At 37.7% G+C, this 15641-nt stretch overlaps 1 protein-coding gene across 2 annotated transcripts in view; it reads right to left on the bottom strand.

The window, feature by feature from the left end:
• Positions 1-15641, bottom strand: part of MGAT5 (alpha-1,6-mannosylglycoprotein 6-beta-N-acetylglucosaminyltransferase) — a 100981-nt gene that overhangs the window by 41043 nt on the left and 44297 nt on the right. The window contains exons 4-9 of one of the 2 annotated variants that reach the window (XM_041473027.1): positions 14314-14390; positions 12776-12865; positions 4747-4815; positions 3514-3675; positions 2472-2641; positions 1465-1599 (exon numbers count right to left, since the gene is read on the bottom strand). In XM_041473027.1, coding sequence (XP_041328961.1) covers positions 1465-1599; positions 2472-2641; positions 3514-3675; positions 4747-4815; positions 12776-12865; positions 14314-14390 — 703 coding nt within the window. Of the gene's footprint in view, positions 1-1464; positions 1600-2471; positions 2642-3513; positions 3676-4743; positions 4816-12775; positions 12866-14313; positions 14391-15641 lie in introns of both variants that reach the window. The other variant, XM_041473026.1, reaches the window with a different exon arrangement.

Here is a 15641-nt window from a genome sequence, read left to right on the forward strand (position 1 = left end):
ATGTGATATGTTCACTTGTGGTACTTCCACCCACCAGGCTGCCAGGATGGTCTGCAAGTGGAATGAGAGCCAGGACACAACTGCAACCTCAACTACCAGGAAGTGCCAACAACTACAGTACTTATGGTACTTGGAGTTAAATGTAATTCTGCTCTCCTAAACAGGAAAACACCAGCCATTACCACAAAATAGTAATCCATGTAAAACAGATTGATAATTCAAGATGTAATGATTCTACAAGGAAAGAAAAATTGAATAGCTAATCTATAATCTCAATATGTATTTCCATAGCTTTGTTACAGGATATACCACACAGGTAATAGCAAGCAGACAGGAAGAAACATCTAAAATTTATAGGAAGGGTTTCATATCCTGACCATAGTGCTGCATGTGATCTCCTAGTGACAATTACATCTGGCAGACAGACAAGTAACTGTTGCTCGGTGGAAAATGGGATTATCTTTATTAGCAGGCTCCTAAAAACTAGAATATCCATTTACTCCCCTGCTTCTAAAAAGAGATTAAGAGTAATCTAATCTGCAATGTTGATCACAGTACTCTCATTTAAAATTACACTGGAAAGATCCAATGCTCTGGAAAATCCTGAGGCTGAAAGAAAACAGTTTCTCTGTCATGAGCACCTTCCAATACCTTCCTTCAAGTAGGATTTACTGGACTTTGTGGATCATGAGACACAGCTAATTCTAGCAGGTATAGAAAATTCAACATCAGTAATTGAGATTTGGGTTTCTTTGATGCTGATGTGTCAATACATGGGAGACAATGATGTAAAGCTATTGACAAAAAGAAAAGAGGTTCTAAAACTGCAGATGTGAAGAAAGGTACACAAAGTTCTTTCTTGTCACCCTCATCTTCCATTTCAAGTGGAAAGATGTTAATAGATTAGAAAAGCAACAATAACTGCAGTTTATTGTTCAGACCTGCCCCTGAACTCTCTGCCCAGTATCTTAAGGAATGGAACAGAAAATTGCACTGCAGTTGTTGGGCAATACAATTAGAACAGATAAATCTCCACAATCATTGATCCAGTGTGGTTACAAACATAAAAAAGCAAAACATGCCTCTGGTATTCTAACTAAACAACAAAATGCAGTAATCTCGCAGCTCACCTACTAATTTACAGAAAAAATGGGGAGGGGGAAGTGCAGGTAAAGAAAGCAGGGAAAGAGGGGCAGAGATGATGATTTATCAAGCGGATAATTAAGATTTTTAAGATTAAAAATATTTGAATCCAAGAATCTCAAGCTTGCTGGGGGGGATAATTATGGCATGCAAAGAACAAGTATTAGCCCCTTTAATCCTAAAAGCTAAAGAAAACAGAAAAGTGCATTTCACTTTTAAACAAATTCATGTGAGTGGACTTATTTCAGTATTTTGACATGTGTTATTCAACAAAAGCTCCTTAACAAAGCAGTTTAGAGGGCAAGTGAGTGTTATACTTACTGGTAATGAACCCATGATGGACCAAGGGTTTTCTTAAACTGAGTCAGTCCCACAATATCAATGTAAATGAGTTCTACAATTTTATCCCCCTGGGTTGGGCAGCCAGATCTGTTACCTACAACCTTCTTCATAATCCTAAACAAAAAAAGAAGCAATATGAAAAAGCATTACTTTCCAAATACCTTGAATTAATGCAGTAACACTATATATTCCAATAATTCCAGTTTCCAAAAAAGTTTTACTCTTTTGCAATCATGAGCCATGTACGAACACTGAAATGCTAGAGATGCTCAACATTTATTAAATGTAAAGCACTAATTTTCACTAAAAATCTAGTCTAGTTTAAGCAAAAGAATGATATGTTTGAAATGCTTAAAAATAGTGTGCTTTGAAATTATTCAAAATAATTTCTGCCTTCTATTGACAGCTTTATAGTATAAGAGCTGTCTATAAAACAATGCTGTCATGTAATTTAAAAAAGCAAGCTGCAGTAAAAGCACATGTGCTCAAGCTTCAAACAGATGTTTTATGTCTGGTGCTGAAATAGTTGGCAAAGCAGGACAAGGAAGAGTAAGGAGCAATTTGACCTAACACAAGCAATTAACTACATCAAAAGTAACATGTTTAAAGAACTTAAACCTTTATCTTAAAATGAGATACTGAGTGAAGAACAGCAGAAACTGAAGCAGAGGACACAGAATAAGGCTAGTCTGTAGCATTTCCCATTGCAGCTGGTTAAAGCACCTGGAATGTTAAAGACTAAGCTGCTTAGTTGGAATTTTACAACATTCATTTATGAAGTCCCAAGAGCCTAAAGCTACAGTGAAAACACATTATCCTTTCCATGGCACATATACTTAGCTCATGAAAATAATCTTATCGTCTGTTTAGTGAATTATCACTTTCATTTTATGCTTCAAGAAATTATATACTGCTAATAGAAGCTTCAAGAGTTTACAATTCTTTTCTTCTAATTCTGGTTTCAAAAGGGAAAGTAATCTCCTTACTCCTTGAGCTCTGCCAGTGAAGCTGAAATCCTGATGTCATGGCCCAGTAAGTAGAGAGATGTAATTAAATCACTCCACTGGACTAATTCACCAAGTGGGCCACCGCTAAACGCATTTTCTGCAATCTTGAATCCAGATTCTTTTGTCAAAAGCCCCAAATGAACAAGGATCTGGAAAGGAAAGTCATATGTTTGAGTTATCTACATTAAACATGCAACTGTTATACATTACAGCAGTTTTCCTTTCTATTAAATTCCAGCTATGGTAAAAAAAAATCAAAGGAAACAAGCCAATACTTCCACCTGAATAATTTAATTTTGTAATGAATGCAAGGACTGAGAATCTCCAGGAAGGAGCTGAGCTTAAAAGAGGTTTAAGAGAGAGTGGAAATATGAACATACATGGGGCTGCTGCCACTCAGGACTGGCTCCAGGAATAACAAGGCAAGAAAGCAAACCTGTTGTTGTGTTTGCAACTTTTGGCTTTATCTTAACTAGTTAAGGTAATGAAAAAAAAAATCAAATGAACTACACCTATTCACTCCAAGTGTCTCATGGCTTTAAAACTGAACTCATTACAGGAGGTCTAAACTGATCCATTCCAAAGTTTTGGTCAACTTGAAGTCTACTCAAATCCAAAACCAAGATACACCACTTACAGTATATCTCAATTTTGGACAACAAAGATGTACAATTGCTGTTTCCTATGGCTAAATAAAACACTCCAGTGTCATCAGCTTGCAGTAAATTCCCAGTTTCTCCGTTTAGAACATAGTCTGTATTTAATCTACATAGTCTATTTTATCCAAAACTGTAGAGGTCAGAAAACTTAGTCCAAGATTGACTCATGCAAAACACGTAACACTATCTGTAAAGCAAACACCCATTGCAACAGAATTTCAAACAGGAAAATACTTCTTGAAAGGAGTATAAACATGAGCCTTTTATATTTTCCATTTCCATTCTGAAGCTACACCTGGAACAAGAAGCTTGAAAGAGCCCATATAACAGCAAGTGACAGGAACAAAAGTGCTCTCATTTACCTTTTTTCGTTTTCTTTTCTCCAAATTTTGTTTTTCTGCAAGTGATTTAATGGCTTCAATCCAGGTATCAGCCATCCGTCTGATGCGCAGCATCATCCACCTGAACTCCTCATGCCTTGACATCATTTTGTAGAGATTATCAAAGTTGATACGAATTTCAGCCTTCCAGCAAAGCATTAAGAAACACCCCAAACATTAGTTATTCTTCAACACACTTTCCAGAAGTTAAAAAACTGCTCAAATGTGAGCTCTTTATATTCCTCTTTTAAATAAATGAAATAGAAAAAACTCCTAGCACGTTAAGATTTTAGTTCAAATGTTAAAGAAATACTTAAACTGACACTTCTAAGCTACCTAAATTACCGTTATTTTTGTTAGTAGTACTTGGTAGCCCAGAATATGTTTGCAATGTTTCACAATGCATTTATTTCTGCAATACAAGGTCTGGTATTGTTCATGTGCTTCAAAATGAGGTACAGGTATGTATAAATAATAATACAGAACAGTAGGCTCAAGATTTATGTGTATCATGAATCTTCCAAACACAAGGAAGCTCCAATTACACCAGAAAGGAAGAAACATTACCAGGGTATAAATTTTAAAGGAAATACTTGTTTTAAAGCTAGACTCTTCTAAGATAAATTGGTTTTAAAAAATGAGGCAACCTATATCTATATTATCTAAGAAGCATTCATATGCAGCCCAGCAATTATCTTAAATTATCTTAAAATACCTAATTGCTACATAATTAGGCTGTAGCAATTTAGAAACAACTCTGTGTGCTTATAGTATTTAATGGGAAAAAACTGAGAGTAATCAAAATGTTACTACAAACCTGAAATGGATATAAGCCTTTCCCATTATTGCAGTTTTGTAAAAAGGTTCCATATTATTGGGACAATAAAAATGGACATTTTCACATATACTTAACACTGGTGAGCAGTTTGTGGATTTGTAATTTTTCTTGGTAGCTGTGTACAGTATTTAATAAATTTAAACACAAATGCTTTTAATGGAAATCTACCAGCAAGAGCACAATACAATGACTGGATACATGAGCTATACACGTCATGGAGGTTCCTTTCAACTTTGAAGAACTGAGGAGTAAAAATTGTAAATTCTAGTCTTTTTAGCATTTATGTGGCACAGGGTTCCAGGATACTTTACATGAATCACAATTGCTGAATTAATTCTCATGTTTGTCCTTTTTAAGGACATTGTTGTTCTTACCACCATTTTTTGATCAGTTTCTTCATTAGGATTTTTTGCTCTCCAAGGTAAACGAGGACACCAATTTTCAACCTGTAAAACAATCATATCAAAATAAATTATGTCACTTTATTTTCACCTTGACCAAAGCCTCCACTCACTGCCTTTATATTACATCTTTATGTTAACCTGATGGCTTAAAAAAGTAATCAGCTGATAATAAGGTCATCATTTCAACATAAAACTGCTGTTTTGGCAGAAAAAGCTTAAGATTGCTTTTTGCAATTCAATGCTCTTTTAACCCAGCAAATTTGCCACCAGAAGTCACATTTAGACATTCATTCAAGATAATGAAAACAGAAGATCAAGGCAGAGGTCAGGTGTTAAATGCTCAAAATACAATTTCTCTGAGCAGTTCCAAAATGTTTTCAATAAGTATTTTTATGCTTCTACACCTTACAACAATATGTATTTTGGAATATTTCCATCTCCCTAGAATATGTTTATAAAAAGACAAAGCCAGCTAAATCAAAGGATCAAAGTTCTACCTTGTAGCAATGCAGACCAAAAAAGTAAGAATCATTATAGAATCAAAGCCACCATGTTTGAAGGCTATAAATAAGGTAATTATAACATGAGTAACAATATTCACAGGCATCAACAGCTGTGATTCTTAAGAGGAACATGAACAGTGCAAATGCAATACTCCTACTATTGTCCACTACAAAATAAAGAAGTACAACAGGGAGTAGTCCGTGAAGAAACAGCAAATGGATGCAAGTCACTGAGAGCTCCTGAGCTGCCCCCAGGGTCTTCCCTGTTGTGTAGAATCCTTATTATTTATCTACCTTAAGAAATTAGATCACTTGCTCTGGGGAAGGAGGAATCTCAGTGTTGAAGGCAAACCCATGAAAACTGAAACATGACTGTACTGTCAAAAGGGGGAAATGTGAAAATTTATCAGCTGGCTGAGACACCCCACCACTACTGATTAAGTTCACAACTCTCAGAGAACTGAAAGTGAGAGCTGCTTTTATGGTTTCTCCAATCACAGACCTGTCAAACCACAATTTTAGCTTAATCATGCTGCAGAAGCCTGGAGCATTACAGATTAAAGGCTTAAGATCACACCATATGATTGCCTAGAGGGCCAATCACATGAAAATAAATGAATAGCCATCCTAACCTCATTAAAGAGAAGAAATGTATCAACCTTGGGTTCCTCAGACAAATTATAGAAAAGCATTTTGAATGCTATGACTTAACCTACTCAATGTGTTTAATATAACATTTGAAAGCAGTGACTTATCAGCCTTTGAAAACATCTGATTCTTTCGTGGTCTTCAACTCTGGAACCACACCAGAAAGTGTAGCAGTTATCAATCCTAACTTTTACAACTATAAATTTGTGGCAGAAAAGAGTTGCAAGCTCCACATTATAAATCATGCACAGTCACAAACTGTCTCTGGTTTTGTTTTTTTTTTTCTTTCTTTGTTTCAGTAGTATAAATTTTGCATTATTCCTAGCATTAGAACTGATCTAAATTAAGATATGACATTTCAAGGACTACTTTATGTATTTCATATTGCACCACAAGGCATCCTAAAGGAATTGTAGATTTTTCAGGGCTGCCAAGGACAGTTCACTGCATGCCTCACTGACTGAAAAACAAACACAGTTCTTTTGTGCTTTTAGAAATATTCCCTCTAGTCTAAGAATAATTTATAATAATTCTCATCACAAATAAACACTTAAGGAATAGTTTCAAAGTAATATCAGTGTCTGCAGTTGGTCTGACTCTCATTTTTCCTTATTGATCTTTAGCAATGATGGCAGAAAGGATTATGACATCACTAAAGTGGGTTCTAGAAGAAAATTCCATCAGAAATATCCTTCAGCTTTGCAGTTGTTTAGGTACAGAAGATCTACATACAACAAGCCCTAATTTTGAGCAAGGTGAAGGAAGGCAGTGATGCTCATTTGGATCCTGCTCTTTAACTTGTTCATTTGATCATTTAAGACCAAACACTAAAGCTGCCTCTGAAGAAGGAACCAGAGCTCCTCTTGCCCATTTCCAGCACTGCCTTCCTCTCACTGGGTTCCCATCAGTTCATTCTCCAGCTGATTCTCTCCATAGCAACCTCCTGTTGTACTGTCATGTAGATGATTTAATAGGAAGGATGTGATAGCAGACAGATTAGCAGTTAAAGATGTAAAGATGACTGTTGGGAAGCAGCAACTGTGGATTTGAAGACAGACCATTTTTTGGAAGAGTGATATAAATGCTAAGCTATTATTCAGAACACACTATATTTATCTTTGTACTGTCATATTTTTGAATAAGACCAGCTGTGCCTCCTGTTCCTGGTACTGAATTCAATGCAAATCAAGGGCATTAGGTAGTCTTTGATCTTGCTCAGGAAACCATGTCCACCTGAGAAGTCAAATGTTTCCTACTTGGTTTGGAATCACATTAGTCACAGACTGCCTGGAGTATAAGCAGCCAGCGCCTTAAGGTTAAGTTGCACAGCAGTTTAAAAGCACAAAATTTAAGTGCTACATGATTCCAGATACTAGAGAAAAGCTGGTGTTCTGAACTGCTCTGAGGTGTAAATGGCTAGGTTTAGGATGAAGAAAAAAAACCCAAACAAACCTAGTAAATTTGAAGAGTACTTGCTTTATAGAAGCTTTGCAGGTGTCTGTTCCAGTGACTTCCTCAGACACACTGAAACTGAATGCAAGACAAGATTGCAGCACTTGACTCCATTACAGAGCAAGTACTTCAAGCAAGGTTTTAAGAACCTGACAAACATCTGTAGCACTGGAGTAGTCTGAGCATCTTCCAAATTGAATGAAAGTATACTCTGCCAGCAGCTCTCCACATCCAAAATTTCAGAAAGACTTTTATGCTTTCAAAGATTCACAGCGGGAGTTGATAAAAGCTGGAGCTGAAGGGCACGCTCTGAGCCCTTGGGATAATCTTCATTTTGGATTCTGCCAAAGGGCAGGTGCAGCCCATCCATAGGGAAGCTAAAAGAACTTTCTTTACACACCAGGTGAACACACTGCTCAGTGTACTTCTATCCATGGTACAGTGCTGCTCTTAAGTGTCTTAAGTGAGTCCAGGAGAGAAGAATACACAAACAAAATAATCCACTGCAATATGTGGTGGAAGAAAGTGCATCTTTAAATTTATTAGGCAGGTAGTGAACTTGTAATGCCACAAATCTCTTTGAGAATTTGATGTGAAAGGACAACTCCAATTGGGAAGGTGACTTGTTCAACTCCTACTTTTTGTTTGGCATTTCCTCAGTGACAGAATCCCTCTGAAGGGGTTGCAGAATCTGTGATGTGCAAGGTGAGTGCCTGTCTGGTTAGTGAAATGGGTAGGATACAGGCAGCTTTGGACGTGGTTGTTTCCAAAGACAGTCTCAAATGTTGGGTGTCAGGCACCCACAGCCCTGGTGACAAGGCAACATAACATTTCACACATCAATCAACAAACAGCCTCTTGTCTGCCTTCAGCAATGTGCACTGTATTTGATTCCTCTCATACACTGGCATTTATGTCTTTTTCAACAAGTCATTAAAAGAGTAATCCCAGTTTAAGGTGACAGAAGAAGGAAAAAATAACAGCCCAAATCACCCAAAAAATAACAACCCAAATCACGCAAAAATCAACAAGTAGCTCAGGGATGAAGTGCTGACTATCATTAGCATTTCAGTTTCTTAGGGACATGTGTAAGATGACTAAGTAAGTCTGAACTTTTGGTGATTTACATTTCAGACAATGACACTGGTTTTGTGAAATTTCTGAGTATTTGCATAGAGTTGAAAGAAGCTGGTTTGATGTTACATTACACTGAAGAAATGCAAATCATTAACTCAATGCCCAGGATTAGCAGCAGAAATTGTGGAAAGGGGACTTCCCCATGGATGTGAGCAAATTGCATTAAACTAGAAAAACCACGAGGATTAAAGGAATATCTATAATTATCATACCCAGGAATTTTCACTAAATTGTGCCTCAGACTACAGCTTGCAACCTGGAAACAAATCCATGTTCAAAATCACCTTTGGTTCGTGTTTTTCTGCTTTAGCCCTGAAACCAGAAATATAAAGAAAAATACTCCCACTACCAAACTATGTCTTGTGTTTCCATCAAGTCTGAAGGACTGAAAACAAGAATTCTCTCCAGCAATGTATTAGCACACATGCAAAAGCTACAGGAGTCCCACAGATTTGAATTCAAACCAGTTTTAAATCTTTGAAGTGTTGGATTCCAGGATGGTTACCAAAAATTACATGTGCACCTGAAAGGTGAGCTGGAGAACCAAATCCTGGGATTTTAGAGACACCTGCCCAGCTCCAGCAGGTAAGCACCAGTGTAATGGGAGGGGGGAACTTGCCCCACAGCTACCAGCTGGACCACCAGTCCCACTCCTGTGTGGAAAGCAGTTCTCTCACAGAAACATGGATGTAGATAAAGAAAGGAAAAAAAAATCTATAGGCCCCCTCCACTTTCTCCAATTTTTTTTTAAGCTTGGAAATAGTGTGAAAAACTCATTTTCTAGAAGATATTTTTAAAAGCTTCATTCTTCAGCTGCAAACTGACATTTTGCACTGAAATATATTTTTGTACCGCCTAGAAATTAATTTTTTCACATTTCTGCCCAGAGGCAATGCCATCCCTGAAAATTATAACTTTGCCAATGCCATTACAGCATTAAACAACTGCCTTTTTCATAACTAAATGCTAAGTTTAAAAGTAACTCTTCTCTATGGGCATCACAGTTAAAAGGAAGCAAGTTAAACTTGCTTTTTAATGTTTGCTATTTCTAATTCCTGTCTGGCTCTGTATTCAAGAGAATGTAAGCCTGGTTTTGCTATTCAGGCCATTTGTACCTCACCTGCTCTTCAAAGAGTCCAGCACAATTTGTGTTCTGAGACCAGAGGGTGGTGAGGCACAGGTCACCCAGAGAAGCTGTGGCTGCCCCTGGATCCCTGGAAGTGTCCAAGGCCAGGCTGTACAGGACTTGGAGCACCCTGGGACAGGGGAAGGTGTCCCTGCCATGACAGGAGGTTGAACAAGAAGAAGTCCCTTCCAACCCAAGCCATCCCATGGGTCTATGACCACACAGCTGCATATCATACCCCAGGAAAGATCCACTGCCTGAAGCAAAACAGTGACAAAGAAGTGCAAATGTTCTCTCAGTTTCACCTGCAAGTTTGCACAAGGGACAGCTTTAAATAAAAGGCAGGAGCCTGGACATGCTGGGTTGGTTCTTGCTTTCCTTGGGCTGCCACACTTGCCTCCCATTCTGCTCAAGCAGCCAAGACACAGAGCAGTGCAGAAGAGCTGCTCTCAAGTTCCTGCAGGTGTTTTTGCCACCCAAAGCAAGGCAGAACTGCTGGTACCTGCACTTGAGCAGGCTCTTCAGGAGGGAACACCTGGGGCAGCCTGGGCTTTGTCAGCATTGTTTCTGTTTTGCAGACACTCATGGGGAGAACATAACAGAGCTACACAGCTCATACCCAAAGGCTGGGGTTTATGCCAGCCTTTTGTTTCTAAACCTAAACTGTCAACAAATTACTTTGTGTCTCTGTGGTTCTGACCTGTATTGCACATCAAAATGAAACATTTTGGGCTACTTTGTTTACATGTTTAAAATAACATTTCGAAGAGTACTGGATGAGCATAGTGTAACACCCTAACTGAACTGCTTCAGAATTAAAAAAGGAGATCTCAGAAGAGCCTGAAAGAGCACAGACACTTGTCACACTAGATTGTAGAGGTTATTTGAAGAGTAAAAGTAGATATATGCATAATTTCATGCACACTGTTTTTCCAAACTGAGGTTGTACATAATTTGATGCATATATTGCCTTTTGAAACATGCACGTACACAACCATCTCACTCCAACAGTCTAACCTTGAAGTAAAAAAGAAAAATCTTAACAGTAATATCCTTTCCATTACCCTAATGCATTTTAATATTTTAAATCAGCAGTTCTGACTTGAGAGCTCAGTAGGCACATTTATCATTCAGCTGTGCAACCACGCTATAAACTGTCAACTCTTCATCACTGTCCACACTGACAAATTACTCTTGCAACAGCATTTCCAAGTTATCCCTAGCAGCCAACACACCTCATAAATCCACATCATTGTAGTGTTATTAGAATTTCATTTCATGCTTGCATTCGCAAACATTTAAGCTTTCAACCTCTGTTGCTGGACATTAATCATGAAATTAATCATAGGATTAAGAAAGCCAAATTTAAACTCAAGGTTAATAACAAGCTCACCCAATATTAGTTTTACATTCTGTCATTAAAAACTACTCTAAAAGAAAAAAAAAGAAAAAAACTCCACCTTTTTCTGAAGTTACCAAATATGTCCACAGGCTAATTGCACTTTTAGTCCTTCATGAAATGAAAAGCTGACCAAATTAAATATTGCTGCCTAAAGAAAAATTTCAAATTTCAAATCCCAAGACACTTGAAAAAACAACCATTTGGCCTCCGAAAGTCTGTTCACATTTGGCCATGAAAGATCAATTATAAAAGAGCTAACAGCATCAACTGAATTTTCAAGACTGATGGTAAGGGAAGATTGTCATGTAAAAAATTGGAATTTAACAGAAATGCAAAATAATAAATGCCATTGAAGAATATTAGAGTCTCGGGTTCAGTTGAGATACATCATAATTTTTAAGATATATCTGCATTAAAACCATGAAGCACCTGCTGGTTGACAGAATACTAATGACCAAACATAGCTCTTCTGATGCTAAAACAAAACCTTCTAGTAGAAACCTTAGATCAACCTCAGATGATCATGAAACCATATCTCTAGTCTCTATGATAAATAACAAGATAAATAATATAGTTGTCCTGCATCTTTTCCTTCCACAGCTTCACAGCCCATAAATAAATCAACACTCAGTGCTAGAAATTGAATGAGTCAAAACTGTGATTCAACCCAGCCTTTGTTATGCCTTCAGATAAATGTTTTGGATATGCATTTAACTATTGCTGCTTCAAGCAACACCCCCAGAAGTTTAATGACAGCCAACTGAGTAAATCAACAGAAACTGCTTTGATTACAACCAAGTTATTTAATAATAGACTTACTGTTTTAATCTCAGATATGGAATTTAAAATCCCAGCCCAACCCTCCCAATCCTACAGAAGCTACGAAATTATTATTAGTTACAATCCTGCAGCCACATTGGCTCTTTCAGTTCTTTGCAAGCAGTGAGCCACTGGATATCAATACTCCTTCTAAGACCAGTTGTCATAAATTATCAAAATTTCACTTATAAGAAAGAAGAGGCTGAGTGATCAAACACACCTGACTATTTCTGGTGCATGCACACTTCAAGCCACTAATAGAGCTCATGATAATTAATTGATAAAATTAATTCTTGGGAAAGAAGTGTTATCCAGGAAATTGAAATAAAACCTCACCAGGACAAGCACCCTACTCAGCTGTGTACAAAACACATCAGGCTGTGACAGGTACCGAAGGCTTTAGCCAATATAGCTGCAACTTCACTCAAAAACGTTATATTCAGGTTCTTTTTTTGTTCCTGCTAACAGATTCCACAATCCACAAACAGTCTCCGAGCAGGACATGGCCATGCTGCTTAGGACAATGGACCATCAAGCAACACTTTCTAAATTTTCCATTCCAAATGCCTCCCCATTAGTACCTCAGCAGCTGCATTAAAAGCAACAGAAAAAGTGTTTAAAGGCAAAAATCTCTGACTGAGCTTCACATGCAGGTTTAACAGGATACCCAACATGGCCTCCTTGGAGAGCTGCTACTCACATCACTGCAGTTACAAACATTAGAATTCTTCGGGCTAGAAACCCCTGCAGAGTTCATGAATAATAGCAACACACTTAACAATTCAGTTTTAATAACTTTTCCCTCTTTACCCAATTATTCCGAACAAAATGATGATTTCTTTTGGGAAGAGTACAGTCACCAAAGCTATGAAGGCGATATGATGTTCCCCTTGTGCAGATGAAAAGATTACTGACCTCACTGAGGTAAATAAAAAAGGAGCATGTGGACCCATCTACACCATAGCTCGCGTAACAGGGATCCGAGCGCCACATATCTTTCATCCACTGCAACAGAACAAAAGACACAAAAGTTTATTAGGTTAAAGTACAACAAAATAGCTCTGTTTCACACCCAGGAATAATGGGGGAGGTGGCAAAGTGACTACAAATACCACAAATAACAAACCAGGAATGTTATTAATGATTAGCAGCACTGCATCCCTGCATTCAGTAATGCTGGGAAGCAACAGCACAGCAGATGTGAGCACAGCTTTACAAACTGGCAGTCAGGCAAGCAGAGACAAATATCAAAAGGAGAATAAAACTGGGATCCAGACATTTGGCTCTGGCTGGAGTTGAATGCATTGTGTGTTCCCCACCATGACATGCTCCCTTTAGAATTTCACATATCATTTCAGTTACCAAGACTGAAATCTGCCATTTCTATGGAAGCAACTAATTAATTTCAGTTCATATTTCAATGTTCAAATAATTTATTACATAGTTACTATGCAGCCTGTTTGCCAAACCAGATCAAAATACAGATCAGAGATTCAAAATTTAGAGACTTTTAGTTTTACAAATACTTGGGTATTTAAGCAAGCAGAAATTTTACTGTTGTCCACCACTAATCATAAAGTCACAGAATGGGTTGGGTTGGAAGAGAGTCTAAAGATCATCTCATTCCAAAACACCTGCCATGGGCAGGGACAGCTTCCATCAGACCAGGTTGCTCTGAGGCACTTCCAACCTGGCCTTGAACTTTTAGGGATGGGCCATTCACAGTAATAAATCAGTATTCCTTACATTTGAAACATATCTTGGGAAAAAAAACCCTTAAAAACCTCCATCACTGCAAGTTTGCTGGAGTTTGTTCTTTGTTTTTGTTGCCTTTTTCTTTTTTCCTTTCCAGCTAAAGTCTCATGGGTTGTAATATTTAGCCTTTCCAACTGCATTATTAGTAAAATACAGGACTTATGTAGGATCCACTGAGAATCCCAAAATTCTGGTTGCACACTTAGACACTGCCTATCCTTGAGCAGAGGAGGCAGAATGTTTTCAAGGGAAGAGGGGAATAGAGGAACCACACAGACCTGTGGGCAAAGAGATGAAAGAAATGTAAAGAAACATCATGCTGAAAAAGGGGCTGGAGTGAGGTACTCTCAGAGTCACAGTCCTGGGGCAGGAGAGCACTAAATTACTCATCATGGGGAAGAAAACAGGGCTTTTCCAAAAGGAGAAGTTTCTGAATAACAAGACAGCATTCAAACAATAAAGGTTTTCAGTAAATAATCTAGCATTTTAATAGGGCAGTTTTTAAGAGGATGCCACTTTATTCCTCTGCAGCAGTAGTATTAAAGGCTTGAGGTGAGCAATGCTGCAGTGACACACAGTCCTAAATATCCTATTTTTTGACTCGGTTGTTCTTGTTTAGCACCGCTGAGTAGTGACCTCTCGCAACATATGTTCCATTTTTAATAGAATGCACATAAGATTAAAACCAGTTCACTTACCTTTATTTTCCCTTCACAGTGAGGAAAACCATCCATAGGAGGCAATTCACACTGTTCCTGGGCTCCATTTATGAGATCTAAAGAGAAACACAGACCATAACTGAGCTTCATTTCACAGTTCTGACAGATAGCCTGATGAATCCTGCCTTTTATTTTCATGAATCCACAGCCCATACTGACTGCAGGGTCCTACTGGGTAATATTTGCTACAACATTAAAACTCAGTGTGCTCCTTTTTGACCACACAAGAAAATGGTTGCATAGATTTCAACTATGACTTGAAGTGAAAGTGCTGAATTACAAAAATTGATCTATAAAGACTTGAAAATTAAGCTAATCCATACTGAAAATAACAAGAAAATAATTTCCTAATCAAAGTGTTCTTGAAACTACTAAATTGCAACAATTTGTTTTCATTTGTCTAACATTTATAGGATATATATGGCTCTCAAACATAAAACTAGTTTTTCAAGCTCTGCTATCATTTTATCAGATACCCACGATCCGAAACTTGGCACCAGACGTATGACCCAATTAATAAATGTCGCAATATGATCTAATTTAAAAAGTGAGTAGCACTACATCACATCTCACAAGAAATATTTCCTATGGTCTCCCAAGGTTTTTTTTCTTCTTTTTTGCCCATTTTAATTTTTTTTTTCATTCTAGATTATTGCAACGCATTAAAGACTGTAATAAAGAGCAGGATTTCTAGCCCATGAGCCAAAGAAAAAGCAGCAGTTTTAAAGGACATTACCTCTTCAGCTCCAAGGGACTTTCTTAGAGGAACCCTCTAATGCAGGCCTTTAAGGCAAGAAAAATTATTACCATGGTGGAGAGATTCTTGCCAAAGGCAGTGGAGGAGGTTTTCAATTTAGGAAGTTCATCCCACAGTTATCTAAATTATACCTGCATCATTTCTGGCTTTTTCTACAGGCAAGAAACAAGATCATTAAAGTCAGCCAGCCATCAACCTGGGAACACTTTATACTGTGGCAGTAACTGTGCACAATTTCATCCAGAATATGCTAATTAGAGCGCCCAGAAGAAAATACAAAAAATACATTGCAGTATTAGAATAGAATGGTGACAAAAATACGTGGGTAAAAGTTAAAAAGTTGCATTATATTATTATATGCAAACCCCATGACCTGATCTATCTATTTTCTATTTTTTTAGCAAATAGCTTCTTCTAAAGATAAAATCTGAAAAGTGAGCCAAGCATTGCAAAATGAACTTGATGGGGGAAAGAAGAGTCATGGCAGGAAGTCCCCACTTCTTTGTCAGTCTCTGCAGCAGGAGTGATTTGACAAATTGAGCTGTACTGC

This window comes from Pyrgilauda ruficollis, unplaced genomic scaffold, assembly GCF_017590135.1.
Source record: "Pyrgilauda ruficollis isolate IOZ18807 unplaced genomic scaffold, ASM1759013v1 scaffold3, whole genome shotgun sequence".
In the NCBI taxonomy this organism is placed as follows: Eukaryota; Metazoa; Chordata; class Aves; order Passeriformes; family Passeridae; genus Pyrgilauda; species Pyrgilauda ruficollis.